Source organism: Pagrus pagrus (genome assembly GCF_965226575.1).
Source record: "Pagrus pagrus genome assembly, chromosome: 14".
NCBI lineage: Eukaryota > Metazoa > Chordata > Actinopteri > Spariformes > Sparidae > Pagrus > Pagrus pagrus.
In genome coordinates, this window is record NC_140198.1 from 2,036,948 (window position 1) to 2,055,377 (window position 18,430).

At 41.3% G+C, this 18,430-nt stretch overlaps 2 protein-coding genes across 3 annotated transcripts; both read right to left on the bottom strand.

The window, feature by feature from the left end:
• Positions 1-360: 360 nt before the first annotated feature.
• Positions 361-3,172, bottom strand: med31 (mediator complex subunit 31). 2 transcript variants are annotated; one of them, XM_084373120.1, is made up of 4 exons: positions 2,975-3,172; positions 1,901-1,975; positions 1,724-1,820; positions 361-1,590 (listed from the first exon to the last, which is right to left on the bottom strand). In XM_084373120.1, the coding sequence occupies exons 1-4, from the start codon at positions 2,982-2,984 to the stop codon at positions 1,377-1,379; spliced, it is 396 nt and encodes a 131-aa protein (XP_084229246.1). In that variant the 5' UTR covers positions 2,985-3,172; the 3' UTR covers positions 361-1,376. The 2 variants fall into 2 exon arrangements, with proteins under 2 accessions (XP_084229246.1, XP_084229245.1); XM_084373119.1 differs by lacking the exon at positions 2,975-3,172 and adding an exon at positions 2,809-2,956.
• Positions 3,173-4,629: 1,457 nt separating this feature from the next.
• Positions 4,630-17,895, bottom strand: slc13a5a (solute carrier family 13 member 5a). The gene is made up of 13 exons (XM_084372932.1): positions 17,731-17,895; positions 14,799-14,927; positions 14,563-14,699; positions 14,231-14,457; positions 13,952-14,119; positions 13,689-13,872; positions 13,463-13,585; positions 13,051-13,263; positions 9,000-9,103; positions 8,790-8,911; positions 7,378-7,539; positions 7,024-7,161; positions 4,630-6,923 (listed from the first exon to the last, which is right to left on the bottom strand). Exons 1-13 carry the CDS (start codon positions 17,842-17,844, stop codon positions 6,795-6,797), a joined length of 1,950 nt encoding a protein of 649 aa, XP_084229058.1. The 5' UTR covers positions 17,845-17,895; the 3' UTR covers positions 4,630-6,794.
• Positions 17,896-18,430: the final 535 nt, after the last annotated feature.

The window sequence follows — 18,430 nt, forward strand, 5'->3', positions numbered from 1 at the left end:
ATATCACTGATTTTTCATTTTTCCACACCACAGACCAGATTAAATAAATATGCAAATAAAGAATGAAATGAATACATGACAAATATGTCAAGGAATCAATAAGTGGTATCACAAGTTGGTTAATTAATCAGCAAATACATAAATGTCTTTTTTTAATACTCCATGTACTGTGACGGAGAAAATGTCAACCACTACTATAAAAAGATTATTCTACATAGTAAATACTTTTTCTTATCATAAAATACTTACGAGAATAATTTCTGTCGACGCTAATCACAAAGATGCAGATGTTGAGGCAGTTCCTGTTCAAGTTGGTGCAAATATTAAATCTGTCATAACATTAATGGAAATCAAAGGAAATCTATTTCAAAATGTCAAATATTTTATTAAAAAGACAGAAAAAGTAGAAGAAATGTAAATCAATGAATCTGTTCTTCATCACCTAATTGCTGTTGATGTTTAATTTGTTCTTAACCAGCGACTCCAAATCTGTCACATTATATTTTCTCACTGCATTTTGTGCTTTTATCAATTACAACTGTAAATGTTCAATCTTGTCTTTACAACTTCATATTACAGTCTGCAGCTACTGTGTGATAATGACCTCGGAAATAGCTGTTTTACCACTTCTACTCCCTTAAGAACTGAATTCAGTTAACGTCACAAAATGTTAAAGGGGCTCTATGTAACAATTAGTAGTAATTTACATGTATTAATCACTTTTTTATTGGCCCTATAAGAGCAGACTGTAACGCGACGTCTCTCGGTTGTCTATACAAGCCTGTGGATGACTTGTTGAAGTTGTTGAATTCTGCTGGACTGTGGATTTCTTTGTGAAGGACTCGGGTCAGAGTCCAGACAGTCCAGAGATGTGACTTTATGTCAGGGAGTCATTAAGTGGTCTTACACGTTCTCGAGCGCCTCGTCTCAGTGCCTCTCTCCGCTCTGCTAACAGTAGCTAACGTTTAGGAGTCAGGAGATAATCACACACGTTCCCCCGTCAATGCCTTTGTGTTTGAGGAAAGGCAGTTCAGTCTGATGAGTGAGTGCCACTGGAGTTCATAAACAAACAGATTCTTCCTTTAAAAAACTCAATCGCTATCCGCGTACGGATCAACACACTGGAGCCAGACTGATAAACAGGCTCATCACAGTCCACAGTTCATCTTTACTCAGTAAAATGTCCCAGTCAGTCCTGGTCCTTAAAAAAATGAAAGCGTTTATGAAAAGAACAAACCAAAGAAAAAGGACCGACGAGTCATTTTACAAACTCTCAAACATCAACCTCAAAAATCCAGAATCAGCCGAGTTGTAATCAACACCGACTGTCCCACACGCTCCTATGTACAGTCCTCCTCCCACCTCCAGTGACATCATCACTTGGCGGTGGCGTTCCCGTGCGGCGGCGGCTGCTGTTGCGGCTGCTGCTGCTCGGCCAGCGCCTGCTGCAGCCGAGTGCGTTTCCTGGAGTAGTGCTGCCAGTGCAGCAGCTGCTGCTCGTCGATGAACTTGGCGCACTGAGCGTTGACCAGCTCCTTCCTGAAGTGTTCGTACTGCAGCAGCTCCAGCATGTGGAGGCAGTGAGGATACCTGCAGAGGAGGAGGAGGAGACGGGAGATGTTTGGTGCAGATTAATACACATTTGGTGCTCTAGTGAGTATCTGTGGCAGCAGGACGGTGTGTGTGTGTGTGTGTGTGTGTGTGTGTGTCGGGGTTGTCTTACTTGAGGAACTTGGCGTACTCGGGCTCCTTCCAGTACAGCAGGTACTTCAGGTAGTTAATGAAGGGTCGCTCCCTCAGGACGCCTCTCTGAGCCAAAACTGGACACACAAACGCACACAGGAGGTCACGACGTATTCATTTAATACACAACAGATTGTGCCTCACAGCCGTCACTCACAGTTCAGGTAGTTTGGGTTGGCCAGACACTGGATGAACTCCAGCTCTGACTGGAAACGGTTCCTGGCCTGCTCCTCTGGACCAGAAAACACATGACACAGTTAAATACTTAAAAAATATTCAACAACAAGATGATCAACATGTGGTTCTGTGTGAAGAGATGACAAAACTTTAGAAGATGCAGATTTAGAGACACAATTCTGCAGCACTTTTTAGTCATTATTTCCATTAAATTTTCTGTTTATTTGCTTTTTCACTTTAATAAAAGAAGAATGTGGATTTAACCACTTAGAAAAAATATAAGTAAGAATGTCTACTTTATCATGTTGCATCCTGTATATATGAACAACTGAAGGGTTTCATGTAATAACTCGATCTGAATGAGCTCTACACAGCCAGCTTTCTATCAGAGAACACTGCCTCGTACACCAGACTCCATTCAAATACGGAGCAATTTAACGCGGCGTTGTTCACCAGTCAATCGCAACATTAAAAGTTGATTAGACAATGACTTACATATACTGGACAACTGAATGTGTGCCGATTTGCACAACCAGTGTCAGCTATTCGAAAAATGTCTGTCATCCTCAAACATAAACCTGTTTTCTTTTCTTTTTTTGACAGGACATAAGGCTTATTTGGAACAATTTTTAGTGGAGTTCGGAATAGCATTGTCTCCGTGCAAGTTAAAAGGCACCGACGCCAACTGACAAATACTTATTCAATATCGCTACAATATCGATAAGAATAAGTGAACACCAGTGTAACAATGTCTCCATTAATACGTTGAATCCTGTACGTGTATAAACAGTTACAATGTATGTAACATGAACAAAAACCTCGACGCACCACACTCTATTCAAATATCTGACAATTAAATACTAACGCGTTCAAAAGTCACAGTCTCACCTACACACAAAATGTCCTCAGTCATTTCCAAACAGATATTTACCGTTCACAATACGTAAAGCTTAAATTACACTCATTTATTGATGAGGTTACGCTGTCTCCAAACAGGTTTTATGCTAGCAAGCTAATATTAGCGAACCAAGTAGCTACATTAGCGGCTACAAACCTGTTTCCATGACTCCGGCTGCGGACAGAAGACAGCAGACAGACACGACGAGAGGACGATATTAACTGTTCAGCTGAAACACGAACACATAAACTGCTGAGCGTTGGTTTGTGTTGCTTTCTTTAATCACTACTGTCATCAACAGTAGGGAACATATTTGCCGTAAATCAAACTCTCCTTCCGACCATTTACGTCGGTTTACGGTAGCTGTCATTACTTGCCTGCCCGCTAGAGGGAGACATGTTACAACAAGCTGCTCTGTGTCCCTAAGCTTTGATGTTTGGGGTCTTTATGTATCATATTTAAATGATATCAAATATATTCATATATATATTAATAAATGCTGTCTGCACCAGACTTTGTTATAAATATGATTCATATTTAGAAGTGAATACTGTTAATGTAAAACTTGGTAGCATCATATGATTAGATAGATAAATAAATACATGTATTATCAACACTACTGAAGCTTGTAGCCGGTGGATTTTAATTCCTTTTTATTCAAAATGTATTTACAGTTGAGTTCTGATCTTTATTCTCAACTAAAAGCAATCAATGGAGCCCCTGAACTAGATAATATGATTAATTAAAGTCTAAAAGTACATCAGTGTTGTGAAACACAGTGTGTTTAAGCTGTAGCTGTCAGACTACTTTATACTGGACATTTTATATTTTTGTTTTACATTAGGAATAAAGATAAAGAAATGGCAGTATGTAATATGAAATCTGTAACTCCAGCTATCAGATAGTGAAAATCAAGTTTGTGTTGTTTAACAAATCTAAAAACTTCGAGGCTTCATGTTTTTTTTTAGTTGAAAACAGTTTTAAAACTCAAATACAGTTCGTGTCACCGTGGGTAACAGCACCGGACAACCCTCAAATGTTTAGCAAATCTGATTTAACTTACCTTAAAGCTGCACTAATAAATATTATCATATCAACAAATGACTAAGTGCACTATGAAATTGTCTCTGGTGGTTGTGAACTCAGACAGTTCTACAGAGAATCATCAACTGAATAAATGTGAGATATAGAAAAATCACTTACATTTAAGATTATTTTATTTTAGTTGCAGCACCGCAACAGATCAATGCAATCATAAATATTAATCACAGAAACATCAGCTCTTCCAGGAGCGTTCTTGAGTAGAAGGACACATTGGGTAACACCAGAAACATCATAAGGAACCCTATTAGGAACTGGGTTCTTCTAGGAATCCTCAACCGTGTTGGAGAACTCGCTCGATTTTAAAAAGGTTCCTCCAGAAAGCTCAGAGATGAAGAAAACTGCATGCCGGTGCTTACTGTGGTGGTCAGAGGTTTCTGCAGGAGTTTATAGGTTGTTGAGGAATCTTCCAGCAAGAAACACCTTCAAAGTATTTTTAAGTTCTTTGAGTACTCAGTTACATATTTGAATAACCTCATCACACGTAAATTATTTCTTGAAGCACCTCAAATATTTCTTTAAAGGTATAGTTGGTAATCCTGTTCAGAAACACTTGTTGTTATGCTGGGTGAAATGGTCTTCCCACCCTGAGAGTAGTCCATACATAATGTGTTCAGAAGAAGGACTGAAGTAAATCAGACCTCTGTGGCAGCTGCAGGCCTGTAAGTGCTTTAATAATACAATAAAACATTTGTTGTCACACATTTCTTTAAAGATCAGTTTTTATTAATACCAAATACAACTGTTAGTAACAAGATGGTACAAAACTCTGACGGTTACATATGTACAGTACACATTCTCTCACTTATATGCTACTGAATAAAAACATGTTTAAATAGATATAAAATGTACAAACAGTGTTCTTTCTAACAACTTAAAATAATTCCAATTCACAGGGAGCCAGTTTTGCAAATAATTTACAGATCTGTAAATAAAGTCGCTGCAGAGGAACAAATAATGATTAAATAAAACACTAAAAGAGTCACGTCTGTTTTATCAGTCGCGCAGACCATGATTATTATTTACCTTTTCAATGTTTAACTACGTTTTTGTGTTGAAGGTTTTATTTTAAAGGAGAAATTAACCAGAAATGATCAGATATTAGAGCCAAGTATTTATATAAATTAGGCCTGTATTAGGGAGAGGCCTCTATTTCCATTTCATTTATGTTTTCACTCATTGAACTTGATTTAATACAATGTTCTGGGTGAATACTCAATTCTGATTGGCTGCAGAGTGTCAGTTATTTCCTGGTATGCTGACAAGTTCCATTGAAAATATCTGTTCATCATTCTAAATTAATGCATTATTGTCTGTATCAAACCTAAATATCTTATTTACATCACTGAGTGTAGTCCTTCAGTGCACCACAGGATGGCGCCTGTAACACACAAGCTGCAAGAAGTAGTCTACTCGTCCTTCTGAACACAACCGATCATCGCACATCCCGTTCGCTGTTCAACTCTCCACTTCTGGCTGCTGCTGCCACACGCGGACATCATTTGTTAGCGAAAATGTTGATATTGATTTGGGGACAATGAGACGGCTGGTTAGCTATCTGGCTATTTACTGTTTGTCAACCGTACATGGTGTTAGTGACTTTGACTCATGCTAGCCTAACATTAGCTTTTTGGCAACAGCTGAGCTGAAGTGTTCAATGAGATGAGCAGCAAGTTTATCTCCTATTGCTAAGTTGTATCTAAGGTCCGTCATTTTAACAGGAGTAGCGAACACGTTTCCATTATATGTAAGAACCTTATGGGACTGTAATGATTGTTCGAGGTATTAATCAGTGTTATGGCTTGTAAAAAAAAACCCTTAGATTTTGATCACCAACTGCAAATGCAAGTTACGAAAATATAAATTAAGGGTTGAATATTTTTACTTTGGCTGTTGACCACAGTATAAACAATGTAATGCCCTTTGAGTTGTTCATAATCGGGAATCGAGAGCAATGTGTTAAAATAAAAGGTTCAATATCACCCCTTCGAAACTGGCTCCATTCAGGGACCGCTGCTATTTTGCCTATACAGCAAAGAGCTACCACACAGCTGTAAAGAGGTCGGGTGTCAGATATATGCTGATAATGCAATCATCTATGTATTATCAAAGACCCCACAACAGCCTGCAGAGGCAAGTGGTCGGTGTCTCACAGTGGCTTCAAAATAACCTCTCTGAACTGTGCTGTGCTGTTTAGATGTGCTTTTCAATAAGGTGAAAAACATGAAATGATATTACAATAACCACTGAACAGGAGAAAATATAGAAAGTAAATTGGTTCAATTATCTAGGTTTCGTCTTGGATTCCTAATTAAAACTATAAATGCACGCCATCGCCATGATTTTTATTGTGAAACTGTCTGGGGCCAGGCCACCCAGTGAAACCTATGTTGTCACAAAAAACAACCCCTAAAAATACTGGATCAGAAGCCAATGAAATGGCACCATTGCAAAATTAAAGTATAATTTATTAAGCTTTGGCAATTTCATAAATCTCTCATTTATAAAATAGATTCTTTAAGTGTGTGCATGGCCTTTCCCCCGTCACTAGTCAGTGAAGCCACTACGAGGGATCCAGTTAGAGGAGACTGTAAACCAGAAAAGCGCGAGACAGCATTCAGTCAGAGAGTTAAGGGTATGCCCTTTAACTGCAGCGGTTGACAGATCCTTTAGTGGAGCCTGAGTCTGACAAAAAACACTGTGAAACACTCTCTACGTCAGCAGCGAGGAGGTCCAAACATCAAGTCGATGTTTCTGGTGGCTCAGAAGCAGCAGTCACAAGCTGCAGAATACAAAAACAAATTTCACCCAAAATCTCAGAGTTGATTTGAGTGATAAAGCCTGAAAGTAACGATGAGGCAGCAGGTTGTTGTTCCTACACCGGTGCAGTGGTGTTGGCCCATGAAGGGAAAGAGTCCAGGCCGAACATGACGCGACCCCAACTGTTGATGGCCAGACTGATGCAGCCGATCCCGATGATGTTCATCACCACGCCTGCTTTAGCCTGCAGGGGGCACAATTTAAGAGAAGGAGGAGGTTATTGTGGCTTCCTTGGATGGTTCTGGTGAGTCTTTTATTCTTGTCCTATCAGAAGCAGGACTCACCATGTCGGACACTTTGAGGATACCATAAGAGAAGACAATGGCATTGGGGGGCGTGGCCACCGGCAGCATGAAGGCGAAGGAGGCGCTGAGGGTGCAGGGGATCATCACGTACAGAGGGTTCAGGCTTATAGACTGGGACTGAGTCAGGACACACACAAGAACATTCATTGTAATTCATTTTATCTCTGTCACTGTTTAAAGTCAAACATCTACAGGAAGTGCAGAAGATTAACAAAATAAAACTGACCCCGCCCTCTCCTACTCCGATGATGAGCGACTGTCACAGTGTGGACTCACTGCATGTATCTTGAGCGTATTGAAACTGTGTGTATTTGTGTGTATGTGTTTTTATACCATGGAGGCAAGGACGGGCATGAAGAGCGTTGCCGTGGCGACGTTGCTGGCACATTCGGTAAAGGTGGCGATGAGGAGGCAGAGGATGACGGCGATGGCCCAGGGAGGGATGGAGTGGAGCGGCGTCATCTGAGTGCCGAGCCAGCGGGACAGACCGGACTCCTGACAACAAACAGACGTCGTCAGAGGTGTCAAAAGTACACACATTATATACGCAAGTCGAAGTAATCAAGTACAGGCTCTGAAATGAGTATCAAAATAAAAAGTATCCCTCTGAAGAACATTTCTAATCCATAACTCCCCTTAAATGCTTCTGAAGTAACGAGCCTGTTTTGAAAATGTGAGGAGGAGAAAGTTCAGATAAAATACTCAAGTAAAGTACAGATACCTGAAACATCTACTTCAGTACAGTAACTAACCAACTAAAACACTACTACTACTACATTACCTCCCACCGCTGCACATCCTGTTACGTTAGTACAAAGAAAACCTGACAAATGTCAGCATGTGTTTGCCGTGTCACTGAACTTTTGTTTTAAAACAAATGACTTTTGCTGCGTTTTATCACCACCAAAGAACAAATAATGGCAAAATAAAATACTAAAAGATTCTTGTCTGTTTTATGGGATGTATTGATTATCACTATTATTTACCTTCTCAATGTTCTCATCAGGACAAAGTATTTATTTAAATTAGGCCTTTATTAGGGACAGACCTCTATTGTTGTCTAATTTATTTTTTGAAGAATTGAATTTGGTCTGGGTGAATACTTGATTCTGATTGGTTGCAGAGTGTCAGTTAACTCCTGCACATCCTGTAATGTTAGTGCGAAGAAAACCAAATACCAGCATGTATTTTCTGCTTCACTAAGCTTCCTTTTTAAAATGCATAACTTTTGCTACGTTTACGCCTTACATCCACACTACCCAAGCCTTTTATAACCACTAAAATGGAGACTTTTGGAAATGATGACACCAACAATTTAACATGGATCGAGAATTACAGGTGTTGTTGACCTTATTTTTAATGGGAGGAGATTTTCTGCTATTAAATTCTGCATTTCATAATGCTACGACTTTCCACATTTGCAAGAGGTCAGCTGTTATTCAAACTATTTGCGACATTCCCGACTCCAAACATGTTGCCACATTCAAAAATACCCCCACTTTCCTGAAGCTCTTTCTTTCAAACGATATCCTAACCTGCCAAGAAAGTTTCCTTTTGTCAAAAACGTCCCAACTGTGTAAACTTTGTTCTTTCCAAACTGTCCTCACTCTACAAAAACATCATCAACGTCACCCTCTGAAGATCTAAAACTCTGATCTGCACAAAAATACAAGTACAGGAAACACACGCACACACACACACACACACACACACACACACACACACACACACACACACACACACACCTCACTGCCTTTGGCCAGAGCGAAGCCTCCTCCCAGCAGCAGGACGATGTTCCACGGCATCTTCTTCTGTGTAACCTGCCAGGTGAGCAGAGGAGGGGCGGGGCCTCGCGACACCTGGGACTCTGATTGGATAAAAAAAACACACACACAAATCAATGTAGTCTGTCTGCTGTGTGTGTGTGTGTGTGTGTGTGTGTGTGTGTGTGTTACCTGTGTCACACCTCCTCCAGAAGCAGAGGAAGTACGGTGGCTCAGAGGGAAGAACAAACAACAAAATGGCAACAAACAGAGAGACGGTCGCATCAGTGACGAACCTGCAAACACAAAAAGAGAATTTACATTTTTTTCAAGCAATCAGGATCAATAGAAATTGAAATAAATTGATTTTATGTTTAATATATTGATTTTTAAAATCAAAATCCTCTTTATCAGTAAGTCTTTATTGATTCAGATCTCCTGGCAGATCTCCACACGGTGCGACCAAAAGTCCGCTCGGGCGTTTTGTGTGCTTTATTTCAACCTTTTCGAGGGCTTTCGTTGAAAAAACAGGAATTTTCAGTGTTCAGAGTGTATAAAGTTTATGATTAGTTTAAAGTTCAAATTACAAACTGTGTGCACTTTCTGATATGATATCACGTGTGAAAGTTTCACTATTTCTTCACATTTTGAAGAAAAACTATTTAATAATTAGTTTAACAATTATATTTTGCAGTTCGTGTTAGAATGATGATGTCCAAATGAAACTTTCAAACACAGTTTCATACCTAAAAGACAAAATAAGTTGTTTGCCACTGACTGCCAAAACAACATATGCCACCATATCAGTGACGGACGGAGCTCCACCATTCTCACCAGCTCGTCTGTGACTGTGTCTGTCAGCTCAGTAGGTAGTGTACAGGGACCAGAACAGTAAAGATGCGTTTGGACAGATAAACAGTGAGCTGAAACTCACAATGAAGCTGCAGATTCAGCTGATAATTATCCTCAACTTCACACACGCACCATATTGTCTCACCATTCAGTTTTATGTCCTTATTTGTGAGTGACACCAGGTTAAGTCTGAGTACGATCAGATGTCCATCTGCATGTCTGAGCTTCTCTATCACACTGTGTAATCAGGAAACATGTTGAAATCATCTGTTTGCACAATCTGCAGGTCCAAGGTGATCGATTCCCCACAACTCCCTTTAAAACCAGGCCAAGAGATCACGAGTTTGTGTCCTGCTGCCTTTAACCTTATTTTTTAGGTTGAGGAGAAAGAAGTGTCACACTAAACTAAACTAACTGACAAACATCAGATCTGTGACTCCTGTCTCCAGTCCATAAATGTTCTCGACTGCACAAAATAGTTTTCATTTCTTTTTTTTTTCCCCACATCAAAGACAAAGAGTTTATTAGACTGATTCTCATCAACACGTTGTCGTCATTACAGAAAGAAAAAAAACTTAGGGCTAAGTGAAGGAAAGTAAATACATTGGCTCAAGTATTGTAGGTAATGATAGGTGCCTTCTTCCCATCAAACAAACTGAATACATCTGAGAGAGATTTCCGTGGCACTAGTAGTCTAGAGTCTACTGGACAACCAGAGAGAGGGAGGGAGGTCGGTGGGCCATGATGAATTTACTGTTCAATCACACCACAAAAGAAAAAGAAAAGAGTTAGCTAGCTAACGTGCCAGTTCCTAACCTGCATGGTTCAGAGGTTGTCTGGTGTCATTGGTTTGTGCTCCAGTTTTTCTTGTGGCTTTGTAAAACAAACAACCAGTGACGCAGCTGACAGAGTGGATCATGAGCTGTAGTTTCCCTGGTAAACACACCGACCTCTTCGGCTGCCGCAGCGTCAGTGTTTGTGGGTTAGTTAGTGGACCATCGGCGGGGTAGCCCCATGGACACCCAGCCTGTCTGCTCAGCCTAACGAGCCCAGAGACACTTTGAAGAGCTGCTCTGGAGGATGATTGACCCCGACAAGAGCAGCAGAAGACCGGGAAAGAGGCCAAAGAGGATGGTGTGTTTACTGGGAAAACTCCAGCATAACCACGCTACACTATGCGTGTAGTGAACAGTGTGAGTCAAGGGAGAGCACAGCCAATCAGAGGTGGTAATGACCCGTACAAGACTCTGTTGCCCACCAGCTGCTAATAGCTAACAATCTCTCCTCCTGCCAATTTCAACACAGGTGTAGCATTATCTGGGAAAAAATAGTACGCGTTCCCAGTCAGTTGTGAGTTTACTGCGTCCTTTTGGATTCGAAGGTGTCATAGTCTATTTTTCGTTGGTCTCATGCAGAGACAATGACTGTGTGATAGTGATAGTAACTTTAGTGACAACATGAGAAGATGCTTTCCGTTACATTCAGCGCTTGGTTCAGTTTGTCTGTGAGAGGCAACACCGGTAAAGTGCTTTGGATAAATGCACTTCTGATGATGATCCCTCACAGGCTGTGTCACTGGTTGATTTCTGATCATTCTGCTGCCTAGCAGAGACTTTGAGTTTTCAGTTTCATTAATTCCTTGAAGTAAGAATTGATATGAAGTAATATGTTCTGATTATCAATGTGGTTAGCCATGCTAACATCATAGTTTTAGAGATGTGAATGTCTGCTGGCCCACTATTTTGTTCCAGGATGGATTGTTATAAAATGTTGTTCAGATGTTCAATGATCCGCACCATAATCAGGCCATCATTTTATGTGAACAACACTTTGGTTTATGAACAAATATCTGCAGAACTAATTACATTCTCATCAGCCTCAGCTGTAATGTAAATGTCTCTTTATTGAAAATTAGCTAATGTTAGCATGCTACCACTCTAGAGTGAGATGGTTCACATGGTAAACATTATTTACAACTGTTAGCATTGTCAACAGGTTAGAAGGATTAAGTTTATGAAACATGACTCATTAATGTTTGATCTCAGGACTCAATTATAATGAATTTTACAAACACTACGAATATTTTTATGTGAATCTGTTTCTTTGACTAAATATTTTGATTGAACATCAGTCTCTATCTGCATGTCTCAAAGTGTTTACTCCAACTGAACTGCAAACATTACGTTCATGAACGGAGTTCAGGAAAGTTTAATGAAATAAATGATTTTCTTCCTCTTCTGAGAAATGGACTTTTGTTTTTGAAATCCCAGACTGCCGATGTCCTGATGTGTTCTCTTCCCGTACTTAAAAAGACAACACAGTTCACAGCCAAAAACATCTGTGAGGACAAACAGATCAATGGATGTCGTCCTCTGCTCGTCATGTGACCCAGCTGGCAGTTTATGAATGAGTGTGTATGGATAAGAAAGCAGGTGACAGGTGAGGGGGTGGAGCCAGGGGAGGTGAGGACTGAGGGGTCTCAGAGTTAGAGCTCCGGCTGTGATCGAAAAGTCTTTTTCTTTTGCTTAAGAAGGTCCTAAACTGAGTGACGTGACCTGGATGCATCTCAGAGTCAGCCATGACAGGAAGGGTTTGATTTCTTGTAGGAAAGGTGTCTCATGTCGTATTTCCTGTAGCAGTGGAAACATGGCACCATCCTTTACCAAAAGAAAGGAGATAATGCCGTCCCACAATTTCTTGCAGCAGCACCATTCAAGCTGTACGCCATTCGGCCATTCACGAAAAAAACAATCAACTAGTCTCATCACACATCCACAACGTTCAAAGGATCCGACTCTGAACTTGGGGCAGGTTCTGTTCACTTCACTATAATCAGATTAATGGCGGCCTCTGTAACCTGCAGCCTGATGAAGTGTGCAGATCATGCAGCGACAGCGAGCAGCTCAGTACCACAGGTCAGAGCCTCAGCTGCTGGCGTGACACCAAAGTTTACAGTTTGTACTCAGGACACGTTTCCTCTGTTTGTTCTTCGCCTCTGATTCCTGTGTGTCCAGGGATTTTGCCCCGAGGCGAGGTCTGCGGTTTACAGCAGTTTGGGTTCATTCAGTCCTCTGAACTGAGGCTTTTTTCCACTTTACATTAATGCACACACACACACACACACACACACACACACACACACACACACACACAGAAATGTGACAGATTTATTCAAGGCAGCCTTTCTGTTAAAAAAGAGCCACAGGCCAGACTGAGGAGATATAAACACAGTTCAACATGTCAGGTCCTCTCAGCTGACAGCAGGTTGAAATCTGAATGAAAAGATTCTGTTTTTGTGAATCTAACAGTCCTCAGTATTTTTGCATCTTCCAGGAACTTGTATGTGACACAAAAACAACATAAACTTGTATAGTAACTTTTTGGTACTCACTCTGACTTGGCGTTGAAGACGTGAGTCGCCCAGCCGTCCATGAAGCGCGGGTCTCGTGTGAACCACAGCACCACCATGAGGACGAAGAGCGCCAGGACGCTGATCTCCGCGTAACTCATCCGTCCCAAACGACGATGCTCGTCTCTGATCACCTCGTACGCTGCTCGCTCCTTCTCCGACTGAACCGCCCCGCAACCCCACGTCTTCCGCAGGCTGCGACAAATCAAAACCAAAATGCGCCTTTAATGATCTGCATCTTAAAGTATAGATAGAAAGTTACAATGTGGTCTTAATGTGATAACTGCCAACGATAATAACTATGGTGGCCCTGAGGGTCAAAACACAACAACATTCCAGAAAACACAACAACAGTTCACAAAACGTGAAAATGTGTTCTGGTGAAGCGACTCACTTGCAACCGATGTAGAGGAACTGCAGCCAGAACCAGGCGAGCGTCAGCGTCAGCACCATGGTGGGGAAGGCGAACGCAAACCAGGATGCAAAGTTGATGACATCACCATTCTGAGGGAAGAGTCTGTGAGGAGGAGCCGGACAGGAAGTAACAAAAGACGATAGATTTTAACTTCACAATAAGAAGTGAGACTTTTGTTTTCGTCTGTTTGTACATTAGCACTTACTGGTTCATCTGTCCGATCAGAACCAGGTTGGGTCCGGTTCCGGTCAGAGTAGCGATGCCTCCGATGCTGGCAGCGTAACACACACACAGCAGGAGACCTTTACTCATCTCCCTCCTCTCCTCCTCCTCGTCGCTCAGCTCCTCCAACTCCATCTGACAGCAGACCTTCTCCACCGACACCACCACTGACACAGACACAAGTCATTTAAAGGACTGATTCAAGTGTTTAAACTTTAGTTCAGTGAATCTCCTCTGTGGACTCACCTGGCCCACTGTATGTGCAGTCTGATGGAGGTTTGTCCTGAGGTGGAGGTTTGATGACTTCCTGTCTGCCCATCTGACCCTCTGACGCTTTCTGCTCAGAGGACATCTTGTCTTCTTGGTTGCTGGTTTTCTCCGAGATTCCTTGTGCCGAAGTTACACCACTCCGACCTGTGAGGAAACATCCGGAGGATCAGTGTCAGATAACAGAAAAAACATTGGTCACTTAATGATTCACAAGTTAGATTCTTCAATCTGTAAAGCGAAGTGCATCGATCGTACCGTTCTCCAGAGGAAGAGCTGTTGGCAGGATGCTGCTGGTTTTCTCCTCATGTTCCTCGTGTACAACCAGACTCCTTCTCTGGGTCTTGGGGGAAGGTTCAGGGTCTGCGTTGCAGTTGAGCTGGTCCAGGATGGCCTGGACGATTGGGACCATCATGGCAGTGGTGGCCGTGTTGCTGATCCACATGGACAGGAAGGCCGTCACTCCCATGAAGCCGAGCATCAACCTGAGAGACACGGGAAGAGGAGAACATCAAAAATAAAAACTTGTGTCCTAAACCCTGTTGTAACTCCAACATTCATCGTGGTTCAGTGCAGTGCAGGAGACTCACAGGGCGGGTCGGACCCCGACCAGCAGCAGCACTCGGAGCGCGATGCGTTTGTGGAGGTTCCAGTGCTCCACTGCCACGGCCACCATCAGCCCCCCCACAAACAGCATGTTGGTGTCCTTCAGGTACTGCATACACACCTGGAGAACAGCAACACAAACAGATCACACGTAATGTTGACACGTCAGTGCTTCTCTGACAGTGTTAGTTTCTAAAATCTTGTGTGTGTCCAGTCTTACGTCTTTGGACTCCATGATGCCGAGGACGGGGAACAGGATGGTCGGCAGCAGCGCCGTCACTGCCAGCGGCAACACCTCAGTGCACCAGTACACCGCCATGAGGGCTATGACATAAGCACAGGCTGCCTCCTACACACACACACACACACACACACACACACACACACACACACACACACTTTTTCAGGTTAATTGTTAGACCCACAACAACATGCAGCAGTCAGAAGGACTCACAGTCTCATCTGTATTCAGTCTTGTTGTGTAACGTATCAAACATTGTTTGTGTAGAAAGACGAAGACGTGTTGATTCAGACTCGCGCTGTGAACGCTGAGCTGGAGTCTCGCTGACGGTCCGCGAGGATTTACAACCCGTCTGCTCACCGGACAGTTTGTGTTCGTCCACCTGCTGGACGCCAGAATCCAGCTGAGACGATCAAGAGTTCTCAGGATCAACTCGACTGACGAACAAGAGAGTAAAAATACCTGAAACTTGTGTGTGTGTCTCCATGTAGTGGAGTAGAAGTAGAAAGTACAAGGAAATGAAAACACTCTAAGTACAACTCAAGTACAATTTTGAGGTACTCGTACTTTACTTGACTATTTCCATTTTCTGCTACTTTTTACTTTTGGAACTAATATTTTACTTCTTTCTCGACATTTATTTGACAACTTAAGTTACTAGTTACTTTACACATTACATGTTGCATCAGAGCCAAAGTTTAAATTAATCAATAAAAAACTTGGATTCCAATAATCAGAAAAATGCTGAATACTCCAATCCAATACTCACTCGACCTATAGTATACAGTCTTAGATACATGTAAATGTATGTGTATTTGATTTTACTTGTTCTTTTGAAACCTAAGTACTTTAAATATCAGTTACTCAAGTACTGTTCATACGGCTGACTTTCACTTTTACTAATATTTTAACATGATATCTTTACTTTTACTCGAGTATGAGTTTGGGGCACTTAATACAACACTGCTTAAGTCCATCACTTGAGTAAATATACTCAGTTACATCCCACCACTGCTTTATAGCTATGAAATAACAAATAGAGGACAATCTCCTGCTTCAGCTTCTGTTTCTAAAAGGCTCAGGTAACTTTTCCCAGAAATCAACACCTCACAGCAGGTGTGTGTGTGTGTATATGTGTGTGTGTGTGTGTGTGTGGGTGTGTGTGTGTCTTTATTTGAATGAAAGTTAAGACAAACACAGTCGGTGTGTTTGGACAGAGTCATCAGCTCCGCAGCCTCAGAGAAAGAAAAACCTGTGTCATGGCTCATTTCACCTCGTTGTTATTCAGACCTCTCTGTGTTCCCTCACACGGCTTCACACGTGTTCTCCACACAAAACTTTAGATACAACAAAATACTTTGTAGGAAGCGTAGTTGGCACCTGGATGATGATGTCAGGAAGTATTAAGTTCTTATACTACAGAGAGGTCGTGGAGAGGCGGGAACACAAGACCAGCATCTTTTCCCAGTGATGGATGAAGTATTCAGATCCTTTACTAAAGTATAAAAATACTCTACTGCAAGTAAAAGTCCTGCGTTCAAAACCTCACTTAAGAAAAAAGGATGCAAATGTACTTTTTAGTATGACAGTAAAAGTACTGGTGTTTTTATTATATCTGATGTTTCTGGATTAATATTCCTGCTGCACTCGTGTGTATGATGCATTGTGCTGCTGTAGATGTTTAAGATACTTTAACTTAAGTTTTAAATGCAGGACTGTAACAGAGTATTTATACACTCCTTCCGTCACTGTGTCGGGAAGTGAAGTGTTCGGTGTTGTGATGTTTTCCTGTCAGTAACTTATGACAGTGAACTTTTACACCGACTGGGATCTGTTTGTCAATCAGTGACAGACAGTTGTGAACGCAGCCTGCTGAGTGTCCGAGCAGCTGGAGGGAGATCACGAACCAGAGGATCGAAAACACCGAACTCCTTCATTTTTAAAAGTTAAATGAACCAGTTAACGGTAAACTGGTTAATCTAGCATCATATCCAGTTCGCCAAGTGAAACTAAGTGTTGTATAAGTGTTGAACAATTTTGAGGCCGTTGTTCTTCACTTGAGTATTTCCATTTTCCAAGTAACTGGTTACTGCACATTAACATAATTCATATAACCAACTAATAGTATTATAATGTGTTATAGTGATTAAAGCATTATATCAAGTTATTAACATTAACTCCACTTTTACCAGCTGCAACATTAAAGTGATGGAAACATCAATAATTTTATTCCAGTAATATTCATTATTCTGAAACAGGTCACTGTGAATAATAAGAACTTTAATGTTTGGTACTTGAATTACATTTTTTAACTTGTATTTAAACTGGTTCATCTTGGATGATGTGGTTATTTTAACTGGTTTGCTCTTTAACTGGTAACTTAAATTGGTCTGTGCTGGTTAAACTGATAACTTGAACTGGTTGTTGCTCAGTAAACTGGTTATTTACTCTGGCTACAGCTCTTTAAACTGGCAACATGCATCTGTTATTCAGTAAACTACAATTTAAACTGGTCAGTGTTGAGTGAACATGAGGTTTTAGACTGCTGAGTGCTTAGTTAACTGGTAACTGGTTATTATTTAGTAAACTGGTCTTTTTGAAAAAAAAAACCTGTTAACTTCAAAATTAAATGGTCACTTAAATAAGCTGGTTGTTCAGACTGGTAACTGCTCAGTAAACTGGTCGAACTGGTCAGAATTCAATAAGCAGGCAAGTCGAGGTGGTCATTTCTCAGTTAACTAGTTACTTAAACTGGTCAGTGAACTGGTTAATCAAACTGGTTAATTAAACTTTTCATTGAAATGGTTATTTAAACTGGTTACTTAAACTGGTTAATTAAACTGGTCAGTGAACTGGTTAATTAAACTGGTCAGTGAATGGTTAATTAAACTGGTCAGTGAACTGGTCTCACCGTGGTGCTGACAGCGAGCGGCAGCAGGATGAACGGACTGCAGACGAGGACGATGATGCCCTTCAACCTCCAGACCTGCCGCAACATTTTCACCCACAGAGGAAGAACCGACATGGATGAAGATGAAGACGATGAAGAAGATGAAGAAGCGTGAGACTAAGTGACGGTCAGAGAACAACTGTGTCGACGAGACTCTTCCCTCTCTCTGCTGCTCACACTGACTGAGCCTCTCTCTCTCTCTCTCTCTCTCCCTGACACTTTTGTGATGCATTTCACAGTCCACAAAATAAATATTAACTTGATGTTGCTACACACACACAGACACACACACACACACACACACACGCACACACACACACACACACACAGTGTCTGCAGACTTTATCTCAGCTCTCAGCAGAGTAAACACTGAGGAGGAAATCAGACCTGCTGCACAGACGTCAGACTGAACTCTCCTTTTATCTTCCTGCACAAATTCAACAACAAATCAGTTAAAGTTCACAGTTTGAACTGAAGTGGAGACGTCTGCTGTCAGATGATGATCATGAATATTACAAACTGCAACTGTAGTCCCACAGTTTGAAGACATTTAAGTCCTGTTCTCTTCATCAAACTTAACATTCGGTTATAAAACTAATGACAATAACACACCTGTATGAGTGATTCATCTACGCTCTGCCAGGTCAGTAAAAGAAGAAGA